Raw genomic sequence first — 23520 nt, 5'->3', positions numbered from 1 at the left:
GTGTGTGTGTGTGTGTGTGTGTGTGTGTGTGTGTGTGTGTGTGTGTGTAGTGTAGATTGTCATCTTCATTCCCAAATACTTACATTAGCTGTTATTCTTTGTTACTCTGTTATTCTTATTTCTCAATACAATGAGCCACAAACCATTGTAGAAAGTCAGTGTTCATCCATAAAGTCGATATGCATATGTGTGTGTGTGTCTGTGTGTGTGTTACACCGGTGCCTAAAAATAACAGTGATGAGCACGCTTTTTCTTACAGGTTACACTCTCAGGGGACACCATACTGTATGTTTGCTGCCTGTGATGTGCAAGCCACTGACTGAATCTGTAACAAGTGTTACATAACATTAACCTTGTGAGCAGTCTCCCAGGGAAAGCACACTGTAGGTCAGCAGGGGGACGGAGTATGTCACAGGGTGATGAATGCTGGGGTAGAGGTGATGGAAATTAAAATAATGTCAGTAGTATACTCATTACATAGATGCAAATGCCTCTGTGCACGCATGCATGATTTATGGTACATTCAGTACTGTAGAATACTTCTAGGAATATCAATTTGGCTCTAAATCCAACTTTAATAGATCACAAAGAAATTGTGTTTTTGCATATTTCTTTGCAAGGGCTAAGATAAAAAAAAAAAAAAAAAAAATCTGTTCAAAAACCACAAAATCAGCTTGCAAAGGTATGAAACTTTCTTAAAGTGGAAAATACGTGTTTTTTTCTTTAGGACAGTGCTTAGAATTTCTCATTATATTTGTTAAATGTGAAGAATTAATTAAATCTTTTAAAAAAAAGTATCTTCACAAGAAATATTTCTGACTAGCTCTGCCCACTCTTGTGCTGATTCTGTCTATTTGTGTATTGGTGTATTTGTATATTTTCACATTCAAGAAGTGGGAGGACACTGGCTTTCTGTGTTTTTAGATCCTAGGAAAGAAATGTTTAAACTGACAAGTGACACTAAAACAGTTGTGAAGGTTAAGAGTATAACATATGAACTTCATATAATTTATTTGAAGTTCATAAAATTCATATAAAAATGTTTATGAATTAAATGTAAAACTGGAATAGTGTTATTAGTAGGTAAAAATGACATTTTTACTATTAATGTCTGTTTTCCTGCATTATTCAAATAACATTTACTTCTATATCTCTTCTTTTTCTGGTAGCGAGCTGGAGTAATTTCTCGATGAACCAAAGAACAGTAAGCTCTGAACTCGACAGAGGATTGTGTGAATCATAAAGTACGGAAGCAATGCTTGCATATTTGTAAATCGGGATTAGAGGCCAATCTCGTGGCAGGTTGATTGAATCGTGCCGTCTGTCTTGCACCCGTCCTAAGCTCCTTGGTGCTTTCAGGAGGGGAGCGATAAAGGGATTTGGTCTCTCTGAGATTTGCAGTGAGACTTCTTATACACACCCCCACTTCCACAACCCACCCTTTAGCCGCTGAGCACTTTGTTTTCAACCAGTGCCTGGAGGCAAGAGCTCACAATATGTTTCTCAAATTCATGCTTTCAATGCCTCTGACAAGGCTCTTTTAGGAGAATGTTCCTGTGCTGCCGACGTGATATGTTTGTGCCATGAGTTTGTGTAGTTCTCCAAACGTGTGATAAATCGATATGTTTCCTAATGTTCAACCCTCCTACAAACAGGAATGTGTTTGTCTCGCTAGTTAGCATCCATTTTGGTATAATATGATTTTAAGCTTTTAATATCTTTAGCTAATGGTGTGGATCAATTTGAATGTTGTTTCTCCCATTTCTCTTATATTAAAAAGCTGCTAGCTGCTTTTAATAATAGAAGGGATTTTTGCATGGTGTGCAAACGATTGTGCGCCTCCTGTTCCTGAGCTGAAATCCAACTTGCCACAGCTTCCAAAATACGTCCTCCAGCTTTGAGATATATTTCAGCTCCAACATTGTCATAAGAGAGTTAGCTACAAGTGCTGAGTCAACACAGATAATGTTCTTCATCTATCCATGCATTACTTCTGCCAGCTCTAGTAATGTAGGCTGGATTCAGCATTCTGCGTATTTAATGGGAGAGGAACATCAAAAAGAACAGATGGAACGTAGTAAATATAATAGGAACTAAATATCATGCAGTTCTCAGAATTTGCTTCCAGCTGGAGCAGCAATTCAGTTTTGGAGGCGATGCAGGACATATTTTAGAAATATTTTCCCAGCGCGTCACCGTCTTTGATGTCGAGGGCTGGTTTATCTTCAGTAAGAACTATCTCTTTATACATGCAATAAACTGTATTTATATTTATTTTTGAACTGCAACCGGTTTCTCAGGTCTTTGTCTGAATTTCTACGAACATTATTGCTAAGGATTGTCTTATTGCATTGGAGTCACACTGGGTTAAATATGTACACTTGGGTTTTAAGGGGTATTTATTATTTTCTTCTTTTTTTGGGTTGTATGGAAGCCCCAAACGCAATTTCATTGTTCTTGACAATGACAATAAATAAATACTACTACTACTACTACAACAACGGAAGTCTAAGGGACATGGGTGTTAAAAATAAGGATATAAGTGTGGTTGGTCTCAGTTATATACACAGAAGCTACTACAGATATATATGTTCAAATGGAGAGCTAGAGAGAGCAGCAGGATGTGAATGTCAACTCATTCGTTTTAGTAAGTTAGAGAAAAACACAATCACACGCACAGACAGGAGGTGCACACGACGCTTCCATTTGGTCAAAAGAAGTGGAAAAATCTGTGTCGGATTTCTGGAGGTGGAGCCAACAAACTGGGACATTGCCCTCAACTACAAGTCATGTTTTTTGGTTTTGTTCTGCCTTCATCTGTTCCTTGACCAGTGGATGGAAATGTTTGTTCATCTTTTTTTTAACCTTTACATTCCCTAATAATCCAGTGTGCATCCTTTCATGTGACTGGAGAATAATCATTCATTAGTGACAGCTGTACAGTGCACAAAGCCTAAATAATTTCCATCTAATCCATCTACATGTGAGTGGTGATTTGTTTTAAAGTAGTAATAAGAGTGTTATTTCTACTGGCTTCCTCATCTGAATAAGCCAAGATGGAAATCTCCTTGAATGATAATATAGTCACTGTTTTGTGATTTAACCTCTACCTTCAGAAAATAAAAACATGTCTCCCAGTGAGAGGCGATAGGAGGACGGCACACATAAACGCTGGTAAACAGCACTGTTATCGCGCAAACTTAAAAAAGAACAAATGCCTGCTAAACAAGAATCCCTGTTGGGACTGAGAGTGCTGAAGGCAATAATGCAAAGCCATGTTATTAATTATGTGCATATCCTTCGACCAGTGGGAGATTTTAACTCCTCTCACACCTGGTAAATGTATATTTTATCCACAATAAGTAGAAATGTAATAAGAAAAAGTATTCATTCCAACCGTTAAGGGTATTTTCACTATCAATCAAATACACTGAACTTCACCTAGTTTTAATATTTATGACAAGGTGGTGCCACTGTAGTCTTTGATATAGATGATGGATTTGTTTTAGTGAACTGCTTGAACTTTTGGTCAATACTAAACATGGAGCATTAACAGCGTTGGAAAAAAAAGAAAAGTATATTTATGAAAACAGCACGAACTGACCTCTGAGAACCTCTGAACGTCCTGTGTGAGGGTCCCCACACGGCTCCAGTTGTAGTAGTTGAGAAACTTCACCACCGCTGGGTTCACGGCATTGTCTGACGGAACAGTGCGGAAGAAGTTGGGGTATTTTTTCTTGTCTGCTAGAACAGGAGTTGTCGCTGCAAAGGATAGCTGTAATGGAAAAAAGGAAGAAGTAATATAGTGAGCATGGAGTCCATCAGTTAGGGGTAAACGTAACAATCACGAGTAATCCCGACAGCAAAATGTCAGACTGTGTTGGTTTCACTTGAGCTACTGTTGTTAGTGGCACTGTTTAAGAATGTGTCGTTGACTCTTATGAAGTGGAAGGCAGGTTCAGTGACCGCTGTCAGTTCAGGGTTTAAATCATGAGAATGTGACACTCATTCATAAAGAACTGATGACCCGCAAATGGATGACTTTTCATACTGGTTGTGTATTTATGTGTCTTCTAGTGTCCAGAATGCTATTTGTCTGCCATGTAGGACAGGTAGAGTACTGTGCAAAGCTCTTTACACACCTCCACCCCCATTTCTTTATGTTGAGGTATTTTGTTGCTAGCAGTCTGCTGCAAAAACTAAGAATTTCTTCCATTTTCAATAGCTGATAACTCAGTTTGACAGGCATAAAATATTATTTTGGCACCAACAAAGTGACTCGCAAACAGCTATTAGCTGAAAACTTGGCATATCTCTCTCTGCACTGCGTGGAGTGTGTTTTTTGAGGAAGCTGGACGAGTGGAGGACAAAAGAAGAAATGCGAGGCCAAAATAAATAAACGTCTACGGCAGATTACCAGTATCTGAAAGTCATGTTCTTAAGAAATCCAGCAAAAAGCTGATGAAGTACCCGAGAGATGTATCTTTCCCTTAAGTTGATCCACCTACTATTCACTGAAGCCTCATCGGAAATAGTCTCAATGCACGGGTATGTGTCAAGAAGCTGTTTTTAAGGAAGGAAAACAGGGAGCAAAGGCTGAGGTATGCCAAATTACACAAGAACTGGACTGAAAATCAGTGGCAAGAGGTCTTATAGATTAATGAATCCAAATTTGAAACTGTTGGTACGAACTGTTGTCGATATGTGTGGGACGTCAGGAAAGAGGTAAAAGAGTGAGCATCTACAGACATCTGTAAAACATGGTGGATTTTCTGTCATGGTTTGGGGTTCCTGACAAAATATTAAGAAATGAGTAGGGACTCAAGACTTTTGCGCAGTATTACACAAAGGATCTTCACTTTTGTCTGTCTTTTTTGATGGTGTTGTAGCTTTAGAGGACACCATGCTGTGTTTTTAGGTCAGCCTTTGTCGTGTTTCTCTCTGGTGTTGAATGTAGAGATGCCTTATGATGGAGTTATTCTCACTTCTGATGACATGGCCTAGCTAACACCATCATCTCCACATCAGAATGGTGTTTATGCTCTATTTTTCTGCAGTGGGTTACCAGGTCTCTGCAAGAGAAATGGTTTACTAGAAAATGCCTAGAATCTCCTGAGGCTTTCGCTGGGAGATGTTGACAGTTGGTTGAGGAAGCTGTCTGTCATCCTCAAGCAGTCTGGACCACACGGCAGCTCGAATATGGTAGGTTTAGATTTGTGGGTGCCCGTTCTTATGTGTTTATGTACGTTTTGATGAAAAGGGAAAAGCAGCTTAGCAATTTAATTCATCTCCGTGTTGGTAAGTTAAAAGCATTTCTTGTCTTCAAATGTAGGCATTTTGAATCAGCACTGACAAACACACACAGACACCCACTTAAATAAAAATCAAATGTGCTGAACCTCACTCAATAATTGCCTTTTTACAGACAAGTCTGCGTCAACAGATGCAGTCTAAGCATTTTTGAGGCACATCTCTGGTAAATCAAAGGCTCACAAAGACAAAGTGGACCCGACTATGTAGTATTTTTCCATAGCTGATGAAATGAAATCGGGATGTGGCAAGCGAGCATAACCCATATGGCAGTATACTTGGGTGTATAACTAAAAGTTGAGAGTTATTTAGTAATTTGTTTCATGAAACCATGTTCTTGATGCATTTCCCCTGCACAGCTGCCTCTCTAAAATACAAGTATATCCATTTAAAGCCTCCTCTCAGTCTAAAACAAGCTATTTACCAACAAAAGTCACAACTCTCCACCCACCCCACCTTTCATTTGTCATTTCTATGCTAATCAAGTTTTATTCTCTCTCTCCCACATTGTAGCACATTTTCAACAATAGGTCATAAATTTCATCCAAAGGCAAACATGGCTGTAATTAATTTTTGCATTAGCATTAGAATTTCCCATATAAGAAACAGCGTGCGCCCACACAGACAAAGACCTGTCATTTTATCATTTAATTTAGCCTTTCACATTTCGTTTGAATGTATAGTACTACCGTACAGGAAGCATCATATCATTATATTCCGAAAATTGTGACACCATCGCCACCGTGGCTTTTAAATAATGGACACAGGCATGTCTTTGATATTGTGCATACGTCTTTAAAAGCCATGAATAACTGTCAGAGCAGAGATTTGAGAGGTACTTTAACATTTAGGCACCAGCAGCTGAGCTGAGATAATAAGACAGTGTGCTCTATTTTCAATGTCCTATTTGTGTTAATTTAATGAGCGATATGAATCAGCGCAGGGTTAATTACATACTTTGTAGAGATTAAGCAGAACTTGTGATTCATGATAGTGATCAACCCAAGGATATTATTCTGACTGAGACCAAAAGGTGCATCAGTAGATTTCCGAAAAGTGTACTAAAGCGTTGAGGAGTTCAAGCACCTCCTAACTTTGGTGATGAATGTGATCTTCTCATTAAGCCTCCATCCACTTCTAGACATCTTCACTCTTCATTAGTTGCTGTGCTGCAGTTATAATAGTACACTTGCTGATGACTTGTTATTACTGGAAATGTACTTTAGCATTGTTTAAAGGTAACTGACTGAGAATATGAGAGCGTAACTTAAAGATCAAGTCAAATATAATTCAAAAGTAAAGCAATTTTAAAAGAGGACTGGATATCCTAATATTGTGGTTAAACAGTAATGTGATGAAAAGGGTTTGTGCTTCTTAAAAGCAAATAAAAAACAAAAACAACATCTGACCCATTTACAGTACCCAAATTGCAGGGTTTCCATTACAGCAGATCCCCAAATATAAAAGTCTTCCTCCAACCAGTAGGAGACCCTCAGTTTGGCCCACTAAATCACCACTTTCTGCACAGAGCCACAGGGGTTTGTGTTCGCACATCAGTGAGACAGGTTTTTAAAACAACACATGGATTACAGCCATCAATTAGGCAGAAAGAAAGGCCTTTATCTCGCAACCACTGCTAAATCCAAAATTACACACCAGTCTTAAAGGGCTTCAAGGGGTCTTTCCAGCATTGCCTTAATCTCCATTTAGCTAAGGCTATTTGGTACACCCACACTGGGAGATACGTCCACGGATCTACAATAAGAGCTAATGGAATTTTTAAACCAGTCCTCTTATGATTGCTTCTCTGCAACATTTTTCGCCATCCCCAAGGTGTTTTAGGTTCACAGGGGTTATTCTCTTTTGCAGGAGTTGTTTGTGCTCTTTGTACAATTTTATTTTTGCTTCATCTGTTATAACGCTTAACAGAAAGTCTCAGGAGACTGACAGAAAGACCAGCAAACCCATGCTTTTGTTGCTGGTCAACCAATAAATTTTTGTTTGGAGAGAAAATAACATAAGTGGTAGATTTCATCGAGTCATGAGCAATTGTAACCGTTGACCCCTCTGGTATTATCAGTTTATGAGGTCAGTTAAGGGCTGAGAAAAGGCTTTACAAAACATGAAATCAATCATAAAAAATAAAAAAAAATCAGCAATGCAGCATCATTCTGTCAGCATGTTTCGGTGTCACAAAAATATCGGAGAAACACATTTGGGATAAAATATTCTTTTTTTTTTCCACTTTTCACAAGGAAAGCATGCTTTTCGGTTCATGTTAACACACAGAAAAATGCAATTAAAACATAGCATTTACAAGTAATCAATTTGTCATTCTTGTGTTCTTAGAGGTAAAACTTGATCTTTTAGAGATCATAAATACGCGGCCATAGATGTGTTTGAGTAATAAAGGTGTAATATCATTTTTATTAAATAAACTCAGTGCTGGCACAGAATCATTTGGTCCTCTCAGTGTAAATAAAAACTGGCCATGAAAAGCAAACAGTAATATCAAGGTCTAACCATGTCATCAGGCATATTAACACTCTCTTAAAAACAATTCTTTTTGCACACTGAATCCAGGTCAGAGGGTTCAAAGGACGCAAGTGGCTTAAGTCCACATGCAAGCAGGAGCAGGGCTTGATTTTACTTATTTTTAGCATTTATTCAGTTGCATTTTTTGTTTGGTTGGAAGACTATTTTTTAAAGACCTTTTTTTTTATAAACCTTTTTCTTCTCTAGTTTTCAGTTCATTAGCTTTTTCCTGACATTTCAACGAACCACAGCATTATTTAAGGACAGCGCTGCCGCTAACTGGAGCTTGGGCAATTCAGGACAGTGTATTAAAAGTGTAAAGATGAGAGGGATTTATCCAGCGTATTATTTAAAGGATAGACAAGTCTTTGTCTAACTCTGACTAGCCTTTTTCAGAGGAAAAACCAAAAATAGTTCCATGATATCACACATCTGAGAGTAGTGGGTTATGTAAGAGGTTTAAAAGAGGACCGTCACAAATAGAAGGGTTTTTGGTGGAGAGCACTGATGTCAGATTTACACTACAGTGTGCATGTACACTCAGATCATGGACAGGTTAAGGCTTATGCATTCACATACTGACACAAACAATCACACTAAGGCCATCTTTCTTTCAGATCCCACCAAACTACAAAATAATTAAAACTGTGGCAAAGGGCTCCCGGCAGGTTCTTCCTCTCATCACCCTACAAGGTCACATGCTCTCAGTAACACGACTGGGGATCCGCCTGGCCCTACTGAGAAATAATGTTAGTCTGAAGATGAGGTGAATCACGGATACATCACAGTGGTGATCTATTTAGACTTTCTGAACACACAGCTGCTTATCACAGTCTATTTAAAGTGAATACAAAAGCTTGGCTGCTTCTCAGTTTGAACTTATTCAAGGCACAATCAAGCTAGTTTTATGTTCATGTTTGAATGAAAAAATGACAGGAGGGCCCAGAATAGAAAATAAAAGGTAGCAAGATAGGAATTTTGCTGCTTATTCATTATAGTTCAGTGAATATGTGTTTCTGCATCTAATTGCCTGGCACTTAACTTCTCAGCCTGTCACTTGTTGTTTCTCTGTTGCCTGATACCAGACCGAAGTGTCAACACGTTTCACTCTGTTTCCATCTTCATTCATACATTGCCTTCATGTTAACTGATTTCCACGGTGGAGGGGGCTTAATTTTCCCTAACCAATCACCAGAAACCACAGCTCACTGCTTAACAGCAGTGACAGCGATGATAGTCCGACTTCTGTTGCTCACAGTCTAATCATTGCTTCTCCTCTAATTTTCTGGAGCCAATCAGCTCAGTGAAGTGAGTGGAGTCAAATATTTTAGGCTTAGGTAGGTGCTTATATTATGTCGATAACCATGTAATAACACAGCCACTGAATATTACAGCTAACGGGCACATAGTAATAGAGCCAGGCTGATATATCTGTCATGCAATATTACTAGGCCATGCTGGCCTATCAAAGATAGATAGCAGCATCAGTCTATATGTTACAATATGAAAACTGAAAGGTAAGTTGATAGCCTGTGAATGTGGTGCTGGAAACTTAATAAATTGTAACACATTGTGTGTCTGCAGCAACATAAAAATGCAGACTAAAGGGCAGATCACCTTGGTTAGTTCTTAAACTGTCTCTTTGCATCATCTGCAATGCATTTTCCCGATTTGGCATGGGATTGGTTATCAATGATGTACAAATTAAAGTGCAATTATAGCCGTACCACCATAAGAAATAAGGAAAATGCATGAGTGTAACTGTTTATATTTGGCAGGCCTAATAGGATTGATTGTCCCTAGTGGGACTGTTTTGCAAAAGGATCTGCTGGTGCTAATTGTGAGGTTGGCCTTTGGCTTTCACAGAGAAGTTGGATAAAACATGAATGATAGCTAAACAACACCAATGATACCTCGCGTGTTTTTGTACCAACAGTGGATTTGGACAACAGACAGAATGCACCAATGAGTACTACACAGAAAAAGACATATAGTTGCACAAAAACTGAGCATATGGCTCACACTTAGAGGAAATGTATGTTATCTGATTAATGTTTAACTCTGATCCAGTAGCTGTTAAGTTAAGTGAAGATATCAATAAGTCCAAGTGTTGGGGAAAAGCAGTGCTCAGTATTTCAACACAGAGCATGTGCACAACTAAAACACATGTTTTAAAAATCCCACTGCTCTCAACGTAAAAATGTTTAACTATATAATTTTTCCCTTACAAGTCAGTATATCAGTGAGATATAATTAGAAGCAAAAGTCATTCACAAGGCAATGAATGATCTCTACTAACATTCAGTCATTCAGTCATATTCAGTCGATCAATCGGCTTAAAGTCAATTCAACATGGTGCTAAAGGAAGCACTCCTGGACAAAATATTCAATGATGAATTCTGAATATGGATGTTTTGCAATATTAGCGATCTTGCAAAAAGAAGTACTTTATGAATTTCCTGCATAATATAGCTTCTATTTCTGCGGGCAGTCTGGGGCCACAGTGAATGTTATATACAAGCAATCAAGTACATGCATGCAATCGAGTATGAGACATTGATCAAGTACTTTCTAAAGGTACTTTCTATAGCTGAGAGGGAAGGCTTTGTAATCAAAATGGAATTGCATAAAACAACCTCAAATGCTCAACCTGCCTGTGTCTATTATCTCTACCTTCACTCACAACACAACAGATTCAAAGCCCATCCATCCTCCAGAGCACCAGGCCCCCGTGCAGAGTAATAGTTAGAAAATAGTGGCGATGTTGATTAGAAAGCACGGAGGTGGTCGTGGGGTTTATTCAATATTCAAGAGAGGCATTTGGTGCACCATGGGAGCACCCAGTTGGGGAGGCAACAGTAAGGAGAAGCTTTGAACCCCACACAGACCACAGACCCAAATTCATTATGGATGTGATGGAGGAGGGAGAAAAAGAAGAATACTGCAGGTAGATAGTGGAGAAATTTAGCGAGAAGCGAGAGGTGATAAAAGAATCATGTATGAAAGTGGAGAGAAAGCAAAAGGACTGAAAGATGCGAACAAGGGGAAAAGAAAAGAAAAGAAAAGATATAGTGCTCTTCGTGTCACACTGCTCTACACGCACACAAGCATATGATCACATCATACCAGATCATCATATAGCTCAGTCAAGCGTGTGCTAGAGAAAAACAGCAACCCATTTCCTCCAGTTATAGAAACGGGCAGTAGGCAGCTCAGCAAAGTCATCTCATTTTAGTCGGGTAAGTTAGATGTTTAATGGAGAGGAGTCAGTCGGCTCAACTTCACTGCAAATTAGCTCTGCAACATGAGCACGATGGAAAACATACTACTGCTTGGATACCAGGAAAGATCTGATGTGCTTGTAGCACACACAATAAGGAAAGCGAAAGTTCACGCAAGCGTTACAGCTCCCTACACAAGCTTGAAAAACTTTGTGTCAGTACATAGTGAGGTACACAGCACATACAAACAGTCTATCATTAAGCCTTTTACAGTTTACACCATCTGGCTTTTGACTTACTTATACAGCTGTGCAGCATGGACCACATCACCTTCATCATATTAATAATAGAATGTTTTATCAATGTCAATAGCACTATTACTTAATCACCTTAAAACTAATTTTACTACCACTAATAATAATAATAATAATCATAAACTGGACCTTAACGTATTTCAATTCCAAGGGCATTCCAAGGAAATTCGGTCAATATGAGGTCACCCATGTTCAAACCTCGAGCTGAGTATTTGGCTGAGAGGTTGATCTGACTGAGAAAGTGTGGGATACTGCACACTTGGATTGCAATGACTTGTCAGCCACAAGACTGGCCCAGGCTAAGCCTTACTTCACTTTATTCTCCTTGTGAGGATCTACAAAATTTACAGATTGAACAAGTTGTACTCAATATGAAACTACATTGAGCATAAACTAATTGGAAACTTGGTTACTGAGATGACTGATGAAAGGAACAATCACACTTTTCTTTTTTTGCAGCTAGAGGAGTCGACCTATACTGGCCATAAGAAAGAAGCCAATTTAAAGCACTTCTGCACACTTATCAAAGCTGTCATACAGAGGAATAAAAATGTAACACATCAACTGGAATGACTAATTACAAAATGAGATGTGTTTGCCTGATATTCCTATAAGTAATCTGTACACCATTTCACTGAAAAGTTCACAGAATCCAAAAAATATTTCATCCACCCTTCTTAGAGTCTCAAAAGATCTCAACCTTTTCCGTATAGTTTGACAGACACGCCTGATAACAACGTATTCCGGTACTGACACTATAGGTCGACATGTCCTTAAAAATAAATGTTGCAAGACCTGTTTTTTAAAACGCAGACCCTGTTTCAAAAAACTGTGCAGAATGTCTGTGTCATTTGTGGAGGACTCCTTATAGTCCTGAAAAAATAAATTCACGCTGTCAGCCCAGACGAGACTGTGACATGGACCCTGCCATAACGTGTAGCAGGATACTGTACATCACATACTTTACCCAATAACTAGCCTCTTGACAGCTGAGTGATGTGGTGGTCGTCTCTTTTCTCACAGCTTACGGCCTGCTGCATCCCCTGCTCTAACATGTCAATCATGTTGTAGCTAATGTTGGAGCCAACATGTACATCCACCCACACACACTGATTGACTGATGTCCTGCTTATGCTTTCTGGCCCTGCACAACACCCAACCACATTACTCTTATCTGGGGTCGGTGGCTTTCATTCTTTGCTTGTCTTATCTCTGACTGTCATTTACAGCATTTATGCTTTCCCTTACACAATTTCCTCTGGGATTAATAAATTATTTCTGATTCTGATTTTCATATCTGTATCTGGCTCAGAGTCACAAAGACATTGGACTGCCAGATGCATAGCACCTTTGTGAACAAAAGAGAGTCTAAGGATGACAACAGGAGCTGTGGTGTGGTTAAAAATATTTCTTCCTCTAAAGTTTAAGAGTAGGATTGATCTTGCGCACATGTGCATTGGCATTAAACCAGTCTTGTGAAAGAATTCAACCTTCTGTTTGAATTGCCCCGTGCATGCATTCAGTCACACATGCGCTGGCAATGAAATGCAGCCAAGAGAAGCATTCATTTACGTGTTGCAGGTACTCCAGACCTCCATGTACAGACATCTCACCTTTGTATGAAATACCTCTTTTTCTAAGCCCTCCATCCCCCGTTACCAAACCCAGATATCAAAGACATGTGCTAAAGTTTGAAGAACAACATGTTCAAAGAGAAACTGAAAAGGCTGAGAACAGAAGAAGGAAAATAGCAGGAGGACCAAATTCGGTGTTCTACCAGAGTCAATTTACAGCAGAATAATTGAAATTCCAAGGCTCAAACATCTGGTTTAATGCCTCAGTTAGTCATCAATAGGCTGATAGCTGCTCATCGCACTTACTGGTGAGTTGTAAAAGTGTTTGAGTTCAGGTTAAAATGTTACCAGTCATCCCTAAAGCTGCCCACTTAAAGCTACATCACTGGCACGGGTTGAATAGTGGAGTAAACCTGGTGACTTAATTCTAACCTCAGTGCTTGGCTTTCTGGAAATGATCACATTTGCCAAGTAGAAATACTGAGTCATTAAGTCAAGCGGCAAGTGAAATGAGACAGACGAGCAAGAAGCAGTCCCGTGTCAATTCAACAATTAATTCATAAGAGCCTTTTTGTTGTACAGTGTAGTGTAGTAGTGTATCTGCGTCGCATATTAGATATGGCATTTCCATGGAGCATTAATCAATAGAAGGTGTCACTTGTCACCAGCATGTCTCTGGGAGTGCGAGGCAGGAAAGATCGAACATCCCCCTCTCATCACCTCTGCCACGAGATGAGCTTATACTCTAGGACTCTGCCATTCTTCATCAGCCGACAGGCTGTCCTTGAACGACGGAGATGAGTGGCAGTGAAGCATCGCTATCACAAACAAGACTGGGGAAAGCATTTTCTTATCAATCGCGGTGCCGTGTACACATCAGACGTTGACATGACTTGGTGCGAAATGAAGGGAGAGAACGCTCGTTTAAGCTACAGCTGGAAAAGTTAGCTAACAGCTGTAGCTTATACGTAAAACGGCTATGTGACATTTCATAAATGTCTAAGAGAGGGAGACAAATGTTCTTCATACATATTTCATACAAAATTTTCTTTTAAGTAAAAGTCTGGTTACATACTAGCCAAAACCTAGACAAAAAATTCTGTGAATACTCAGGAACCTGTGGGAGGAGGGGGGCTTTGAGTGATGGTATTCTGCCAACTTGCTCCATAACTATTCTATTTATAAACCGAGATTTGATACCGTAACCTGAAATCTCACAGTGTTCCCTGCTGCTGCCACTTGGCTGCCAATGAATGATTAATGAGCAGATGCTGAACTGCAGAGACCATTATTGTTTCTTTCTGTCCTCCCTCCTCCTCCTGTGCATTGCTCTATACAGCAATTCCTTTGGCGAGGCAGGGGATTACATTGCACAAGCTTGCCCAAGTTGTACTGAACACACTGTAAAAAAAACAATGACATTATCATTTTTAAAATAAAATAAACTGATATTCCTGCCAAAGAGTATCAATCTGAAACTTGAATGGGGTTAAATTTGTAGTTTCTTCCACATACAGAATTTCATCTGCCACCAGGTTGAAAATCACTATAACCTGTCTAAATATTTAACTAGGTACTTAATTAGGAATGATGGGATTGTAAAGAAGAGACTAGTTTCTGAGAGAGTTTAAACACTTCTCGATGTTTTAGGTTGTGGTGATAAAACAGATTATTATCCCTCTCATATCTGCAACGAGAAATATAAAGTCAGCATTAAGTCCTCTATTAACCTGACTGTTGAAAGGGAAACGGTGGGTCTGGAGCCACTTGTTAGTTTTACCTTCACTCACTCTTCACTTTTGTAATAAAAAAAAAGACACGTAATTGTGAATATTAATAATTGATTGTAGAAAAAAAGCAGCACATAGTATAAAGATGATTTTCTACCAGAAAAGTTGGTGCCATTGGGATCTAACGGAGCACCGTCACCACAAAATATTGAACCCTGTGTTTGTCAAAGTAAGAACAGCTGTAGCCGTTAGCCTTTTTTGACAGGATGGTAGGGTTAGACAGGAAAGGGTGAGAAATTGAGGGGGAATGAAACACAGGAAATGATCTAAGGCAGCGGTCCCCAACCTTTTTTGTGCCACAGACCGGTTTATGTCTGACAATATTTTCACGAACCAGCCTTTTAGGTGTCGTGGATAAATACAACAAAATAAAACCAGTGCCGGTACCAAAAGATTTAAGATTTGTTCATAACACACGGGAAAAGACCCAGAGAAACCGACAATAAAATAAAAACAATTTTTTAATAAAAAAACTATAAAAACCAATAAAACCCCTGAAAACCATAAATTTCCCAACCGAGCCTCAACTGTCGCGGCCCAGAACCAAACGAGTCACGGACCGGTGGCCCCAGGGTTGGGGACCGCTGGTCTAAGGCCAATTGAAACCCATGTCCCTTCAACAATCACACGGCTATACTGGCTCCCACTGGCCTCATATCTGAAGTTCAATAGTTGTAGCAACGCTTTTGTTTGTTTGTTTTTATATATGTTTAAATATTGGTTCATGCTAAGAGTAAGAAAACTGTTTTCATGTGATAAATTAATGACTGTAATTATGTTGGGGAAAATGCCTTAAAAATGTGTTTTTAGTTTGTTTCTTTTTTTAACAAAACAAAAAAATAGATTTTTTTTAATTTTTTGTTTTATTTGGTTTCTTGGGAGTTATTCATATGTTTTTGTCAAGTTTTCCCCTTTAGTAAGGCAAAGAGCCATGTTGTTGGGAGGCTCGCACCTTTGGTGAGGTCCTCTCCACACACACTCTGGGACAGACACAGATATAACATTTTGGTTTGCAGTAAGACATATTTGGTGAGTTGTGGGTAGCACAGCGCTGCCCAAGTGGCTCCCAGCATGTCTTCATTTATTTGTTTTGGGTCGTGAAACTCTTCTTGTAGAAAAACTATAATAAATATTTTAAGTAATTCTAAGGGTTTGGTAGATTTTTAATTTTTCTTTAATGTTTCTTGACCAAATATATACTGTATTTGTGTACTTTTAGATGATTTATTTTCCTGTATAAGGAAATGGCATGGAAATCCTTCACAGGGAAAAAAAACCCTTTGCCCTGACAGGAAATGCACACCTTTACTGATGCTCAGTGAACTATTAAAATATTTGCTAGAAGAGCCAATAAACTGCACCATGTAATTTTCACTCTATAGCAGGTTATGTATGGCCAGTGCATGGGAAGCCCACACACAGGCAATTTCTGCTGTGAGTGGGCAAACATTTCACTGAAGACAGCCAGCATTCGCAAATTACTATATTTTAAGTTGCCAGACACGGAGACTCTCTCTCTCCCGCTCCCTCTAAAGAAAGCTTTTACAGCCCATACTTACAGGAATCTATCAGGCCTATTTAGCTGAATAATTTTCAGATGTGACTCTTACCCTTGCTTTTTGGTTCGGTTGCTGTTGATGGCCACAAATAAATGAAACACACAATAGACAAAACACGTAGGAGAGAATAGAAAAGAAAACACAGCTAAAGACAGAGGATGATGCTGGAAATAATAAGATAGTTTTGACTGCATTTTTTCACCCACTCTTCAAGGACACAAGATGTTTTCATGCAAAGCAGGATAAGAAAATGAGATGGCACTGATTTCTCAAACACTTAAAGCTCCGCAAAATTGATCCAAATCCTTTTAACAAGAGAAACAGGTGCTTTCTGTTCCATTAAACAATGAGATGCTTTATATCACTTGTAACTTTGTTTTCTTCCTCTATTTTTCATAAAGATTATTGGTATTATAAATCTTGACTCTGTATTTTCGCACATCCGTTAAAGCCTTACTGATTCTTATCTGGAAAAGGCCTCACACCAAATATGTCTCAGTTATAATTCCTCAATCAATGATTTTGCAGCCAACAAGATGACAAAGGTTGGGTTGGTTTAAGGAATTCATAAAGCAAATGAGTTTTTGCTGTGGTGCCAGGCCAGGATCAGTTTTAACTTGGCAGATGGCATTGAGGTTTCAAACATGTTTTCGGGGTACCGATTTAACTTTCAGATATCAAGACTGAATCAGTCTGATAAGTCCATTACTGTTCTGCCTTCACTATGTGTGTGCGTGTGTGCGCGCGTTCATTTGCCTGTACTGTATTTCTGGGTATGTGTGGATGTCGGTACCAGACTTCAGACGTGGTTGCTCATGCAAAGGATTCCATTAGAGAGGTAAGGCAATATGAAGTCTATTACAGTGCCGCCGCTCTGCTGGAGTTCCATTGATTGTCCCGAGCCTTGTGCTGAGAGGATCGGTGTAATTTGTTTATATATCCATGAAAAAAAAAATCATCCAGAAGTTAAAAGTACTCAGACCACCGAGCCTTTTTTCGTTCCCTTTCACTCTCTCCCTACTTCCATTCACAAAAAAGGTAAAACAGTGTAATCCTACAGCTAATTTGATTTGCAGGGCTAGTCTTTCTCTGCTTACAGCTGGGGAAGAGATAAAAAAAAGTATAACATGCCTTTAGATATCAGTATATCCAAGTGGAAAGGACCTCAATAACTCTAGAAAATCTCTGTGCAGGTCAGGGCTCATGGTAGTTTGCTCTTATTAAAGTGACTGCTATGTATATGAACAGGGAAAAATGTGGGAAACACTTTTCAAAGAAGTGTTTCAAGCTGTACAGGAGGTAAAGTCTTGTGTTGCTAAAGGTGCTTGAATTTCTCAGGATGGAAATTTAACTCTTCGACTTCAGCTTTCTACTGGGATAAACATTCTTCCAGCAGCTGGTAGGCTTCATGTGATTATCCTGCTGAAAGACCCACTTCTCTTCATCTTTTGACTGGTAATTGACTGTTAATTACTGTTGCTGTTTCATGTTTGTTTAACTTGAGTTTATTCAGAGTGTTCGCTTCACTCCAATCTGTTTACCTGTGCACCTCCTACTATCACTCACAAGTCTCTATACCTACGGTGTAGCATTTATAGCACAGATTTCCACCTAAGTGATTTCACTCTTTTCTCTAACAAGTTCTTATTAATAGTGAATGCATAACATCAGTTACATTACATGTAATATTACACGAATGTTCATGCAATTGCAACAGTTATTTTGCAATTTTTAGGGACATGTTTGTGCTCTCTTAAATGCCATGCCATAATTAGGTGTTAGAAAACAGCCCTATGAATGTTATGAAGGTTAACATAATGCCAGTAATCAGTAATTTGATTTCTGCAACTTTTTTGCCTTCACTGGATTGTGGTGATCTGCTCTTTATGAATGCACCTGGCCAGTATCTAAAGAGGTAAGACACTGTTTGTAATTTCTGTTGCCCTCTTGACCAGGTCTCTCTAGAAAAAGATCTTTTTTCTTGGCTAAATAAAGGATATAACAATAATAAATATTAATTTTCAAAGTTTATGAAACAGACGTGACGGATTTTTCCCATTGACGTGTGTAAAAATGTGTGAAAATGTTAAATGCAGTACGTGGGAGTTGATTCTCAACAGTATGACTATCTCGAGTGAGGCATGGAGTTTTACCACATGCTGACTCCATCATATCACATTTATCATGAGGAAAGAGGAAGGCTGAAGATTTGCTGTGTGGGGGTTAGTTTAGCACAGAAACACTGGGTACAGTATTTTACCTGAGCTAACCCTAATGCGTCTCCACTAGCTCTGCGATAAACACATCACATGGTATTTCCTCACAACACGTGAGCAATAAAAAACAGCAACAACACTAGGAAAAGTTGAGTTTTCACCAGCAGCATGTATCAAATGATAAATGGTTTTTAAAAAGTTTTTTTTTTTAAATAGACACAAAAAGCTGTGGATAGCGTGCAGAGATTTACATTACATTCAATAATAGGGCCCCTTTAACAGCACCCTATCCATTCTAAAGACCTGAAAGCTATTCTTGTGAGCACAGATTCTGCAGTGAGTCAGTTAAAAAGTATTCATCCACAAAGCATTATTCACACGCAAAAAAAGCCTAGACAAAAACACACATCTTTGAAAAAATAAGACTCTACAAAAATGAAACTGCTAACAGAGTCGATATCTCTGATCCACTTACATCCCTGCCTGACTCCATCAGCACCACGGTGTGTGAGTGTGGTCGCAGTGGCCCAGAAAAACACTCGAGCTGAATAAGGTTGGGGAACAGGTGTGTATAATAAAATGTGGTCAAACATGGGTACGCTGTGCAACTGTTAACAGATTATTCCTCTAGAACCCGAGGGGATCTGTGCCCTGCGGCTTCGCTCAGTCAGGGACAACACTCTCCTGAGGCTGGGTAGTGTCCTGGTTTTCAGGGTTTCTGTGTAACAAGTCCAAGCAGGCAACTAGAAAAGGAACTATTAAATCATTAGGTGAAGTGGTTATCTCATTACAGTGCTAGGAACGCTTGTGGATGCTGCTGACCAAGTGTGTACCAACATAGTGCCCTCTCCCAACAAGACAAAAAGCTCAAGGTGTAGATCCATGGTCCAATCTCCCCAGACCCCCAAACAGGTAAGCATGCCCCGGTCTCACCAGTGCTCTTTGCCAGACAATACAGGTCAAGAAGGTCCTGGCTCCTAATCTGCAAGGATTGTTCCGAAAACCTTCCTTTCACAGCCCCAAAATATCCACGTTAGGTTAATCATTGCTTCTAAATTGGCTTTAGGTGTGAATGTTTATCTGTCTCTCTGAGTTTGCACTGTGATGGTTGGGCGACCTGTCAGGGTCTCTTGCCCAGTAACAGTAAGAGGGATATTTCCTTCCCCTTTGACTGTGACTATCATCACTGAAATGATTCATTCATATCTTCTTTTACAAAACAAACTGATGCACCATTTATAGTAAAGTATCTAAGCTGACCTCACCTAAACTGGCATATAATATTTCATCCTTGATTCGTAGCCGTCTGCACTCTTATTCACAGCATATTTTCTCCTTATTCTATAGTTATAGTATAAATCTTATGACACACTGAACAACTGCCTCATAATCAGGACTTATTACTCGTAGTATATATGTATCATAAAGGAACATAAAACATATATGCCTGTGATTTACAGAAAAAGAAAAAAGAAAAGGTGCGTCTAACACAATTAAGATGCAGTGAGAGAATAAAGACCTTAACAAATCCTGTCCACAATTAGCCACTGAGACTGAGCCTGATGTGTCATTAAACGCAGCTATCTGCGTTAGCTGATTTATTGGGATTTCACTTTGCTGTAGTATTTGCTTTGTTTCCAATCTTGGCCTATCAAGAAACTCACAGAAAGTATCTTCTACATTCCTCTCCACCTCCTCTGCTTTGCTTTTTCCATCTCTTCCTCCACATCGCCCTCAGCCCATGTCCAATGCACACTGCAGCTCTCAAAAGCCTTTTTGTTTTTTTGTTTATTTGTTTGTTTTCTGTAGTCAAAAACATCTTAGACCCATGGTGAATGAACCCCTCTCAAACACCAATGAGACAGTTGGACCGCTGATCATCAGCAGATTGCCCAGTTTGTACAATTACTTTTAGCTTATAGAATTAAGCTAAATTTCATTTAAATCACATAATGTCTCCTCTTCATGTTTAGTACATTCCTACACTGCCTCTGTTTTTAATCGCCAGGGATGGCCCTCTAGAGAGCACAAGAAAGAACCTGCGTTGGTTTGCAAACTGAAGAGCATCCGCCTCCTGCTCTTCCATTGGTTACATCTGCACTATCCTGGATCACTCATTGGCATCCGATAATCGTCTGATGAGTGCCACCTACACGCTTCACATAACATAGTCCTTTAAAAAAAAAAGAAAAAAAAGAAGAAGACCACGTTTAGGGCTCTATCTTCGTTACTCGGAGTATTTTTTTTTCTACAACAGCAGCTTCACAAAGGAACAGGATAATAAAAGTGACTTCCAGTGTTGTTCTCACTGTTGTAGCTATACTGAAAACACCTCTCTGACACATGAAACTACTATTTAACACAGGCAACATGCATGCATTTAAATGATATTCCAGAGTAGCATCTCCTTTCTCCTTTTCTCATTTCTCTCTGCTGTCTGACTATATTAGTACCTTTATTTGATATTCACAAAAAGCATTACTCTGCTGTGAAACCTAATTCACCCTTAGGGGAAGCTACACTTGCTGGTTTCACCAGAGAGAAGAAGGAATTTCAGATTATCTCTTCAGCTCCAAAGCTGTTCATTCCTTTGGGCAACGACTCTGCTTATCAGAACACGTGTTTTCCATAAAAACTGCTATTTTTCTTTCCATTTTCATTTTTTCATTTGTTTTCTCCCCAAGCATTCTCTTTGAGAAAACAAAGGTACTACACGTTTTTAAATTTACCCTTTGGAACTATTTGAACCCATGCTGGGAAAGGTTGTTTACTGGTGGAATTATGATTACAGGTCAAAAGGTTATGTTTTCCATTTGGGGGCTTTTTGTTGTGGATGTGGGTCAGGCTCTGTGTAGCTGAAAGGAGTCAATGAATGGATGTAGCTTGGGAGCAAAACTAGCAGCAGTAGTGGGTATCAACCATGCTGTTTTATCATGTTTCTTGGGGTTATTGATTTCCATACATGCATTTAATATTGGGTAGAATATCTGAAAGTTTGGCTTTTCATTGTTTTCAGTGATAGAGTTATTAGAGTGAACCTTTACAGTCCTACAGTCCACTAAGGTACTCGTTTTTTTATTGTGTCATCGAACACACACATATATTTACAAAGACATGGACGTGGCTTAGATTTGAGAAGTATTTGCAGATAAATTTGTTTTCCCAGCTTGCATTTCAAATCCAGTCAAATGCACTGGAATTAAAAAAACACCAGAAAGTAGAAAAACAGCACCAAACGTTGAATAAAACATAAAGGAAGTAGAAAAAAATAGACATAGTGGAGACAATAACGCGATGTAACAGCTGGAGAAGTGACAGGAACTAAAATATGTGAAGGATTGCACTGAGGCATGTTTTAAAGAAGCAGAGGATTTTACAGTGTTGACGATAAAAAGATGCTGGTAATGTGTGTTTTTCACATGATTCATGTAATACTTTAGATTGGCTATTTGCTTTTCACTTCAGCAACTGTTCCGTCACTTTATTGTCTCCCCAAAAACACTTCTGTTGTGTTTTGTGAGTCTTTTTTTCTGGTTTTAGGAGCTTTTGTGGAATTCATTTCAATTTCTTCTGTGTTTTAATTGACTTCTATTTGTTTTGTCCTTTTTCAGCATTTTTCTATTTGTTGGTGTTTTTCAGGGCCACCACACATTTCTCTGTGAGAGCTGCACAATGAGCTTAAGCTCATCGCTGCATCTTACTTCTACTCAGTTTGACTGAGCTTTGAAGGAGTGGAAGAACCATCCACCTCCCTGGAGCATGTCTGGGGGCTGGTGAGCCCTTTGCCTTTGCAACACATGGATACATCTAAGAGAAGCAAATGGCCAAGTTTTCTCCTCACCTCCGTGGATCCGCAGTTCTTTGAGGTTTGACAGAGGTGAGTCTGAACTCAATAGGACCATGCAACACCAGGGCCACTTGAGCCACAAAGATGCATTATCCAAATCTTACTGTCACTCGTAAAAGGTCTTTCTGAGTCTACAGACAATGGAACAGCGGGTAATACAAATTCCTCAGGTAGCATTAAACGAATAGATTTCAAACATTGACCCTTATTTTGGGCATTTTGCTTTTTAGCCCTCAAGATATAGTTAAAAAAAATGTGGCTTGACAGAGAAGAAACATTTACTACAAAAGAGAGAAGAGCACTTAATTAGCCGACATGTTCCTGAGCCACTCGCAACAACTTTGTTCCTCTATTCTGGAGGAAAGTCTTGCTCTATGTGCACAACGACATAACCCTGACACAGGTTTGATGCCATATATTATACTAAGGAAAGAAAAAAGAGCTTAAATACCTCAGAAAGAAGTTAAAGATGCAAATTACCATCACAGTCAAAAGGCAGGTCACACTAGGTTTATTTTTCAATTAGCCATTTGTATCAGTCATAATAAAGTTCTCATCTCTTTGATAATTGGCTTTTCTAACCTAAGCCTCAATAGCCTGACCTAGTCTTGATACCCTGACAACATTTACCCAAATCAACCCCAAAGAAACTGCCTTTAAAAAACAAAAGGACGCATAGAAGTTCAAACTCACATGAGGATGCCAGAAATAGTTCGCATACAGAATGGCATGAAACTACTTCCCAAAAGCTGTGCAACTTATGCACCAGATGTAATACAAACATGATTTAGTCAGTCTTATTATAATCTCAGAAGTCTCTACTCAAGGTGGACTGCATCATTTCTGTACCCAGAGCCGTGAATATAAAATATTACTGGCAAGGACAAAAAACTGAAATCTGCAAAACATTTACGGGAAAATGTGCAGTGCCTTTAAATTCCCCGTGTACAAGTACTGTATCAAGTGTGGCGGATAAGTGCTGGTGAGATATTTAAAGCTGTGTCTACAGAGAAAACACAAAACAGCATGTATATTATGTGCGATATGCCCCTTAATGCACCTCTAGTCATATTTTAATTGAATTTCCTGTGTACCAGTCCTGGCCTGAGTCTGTGAACAGCTAAGTTCAACACTGTGCCTGATGTCTTCTGTGT

At 39.1% G+C, this 23520-nt stretch overlaps 1 protein-coding gene across 1 annotated transcript in view; it reads right to left on the bottom strand.

The window, feature by feature from the left end:
• The window catches only part of gabbr2 (gamma-aminobutyric acid (GABA) B receptor, 2), a 202743-nt gene that overhangs the window by 99330 nt on the left and 79893 nt on the right, over positions 1-23520 (bottom strand). The window contains exon 3 of the mRNA XM_026156284.1: positions 3605-3775. Coding sequence (XP_026012069.1) covers positions 3605-3775 — 171 coding nt within the window. The remainder of the gene's footprint in view (positions 1-3604; positions 3776-23520) is intronic.

Source organism: Astatotilapia calliptera, chromosome 22 (genome assembly GCF_900246225.1).
Source record: "Astatotilapia calliptera chromosome 22, fAstCal1.2, whole genome shotgun sequence".
NCBI classification, from domain to species: domain Eukaryota; kingdom Metazoa; phylum Chordata; class Actinopteri; order Cichliformes; family Cichlidae; genus Astatotilapia; species Astatotilapia calliptera.
This window is presented reverse-complemented; position numbering and strand designations above follow the sequence as displayed.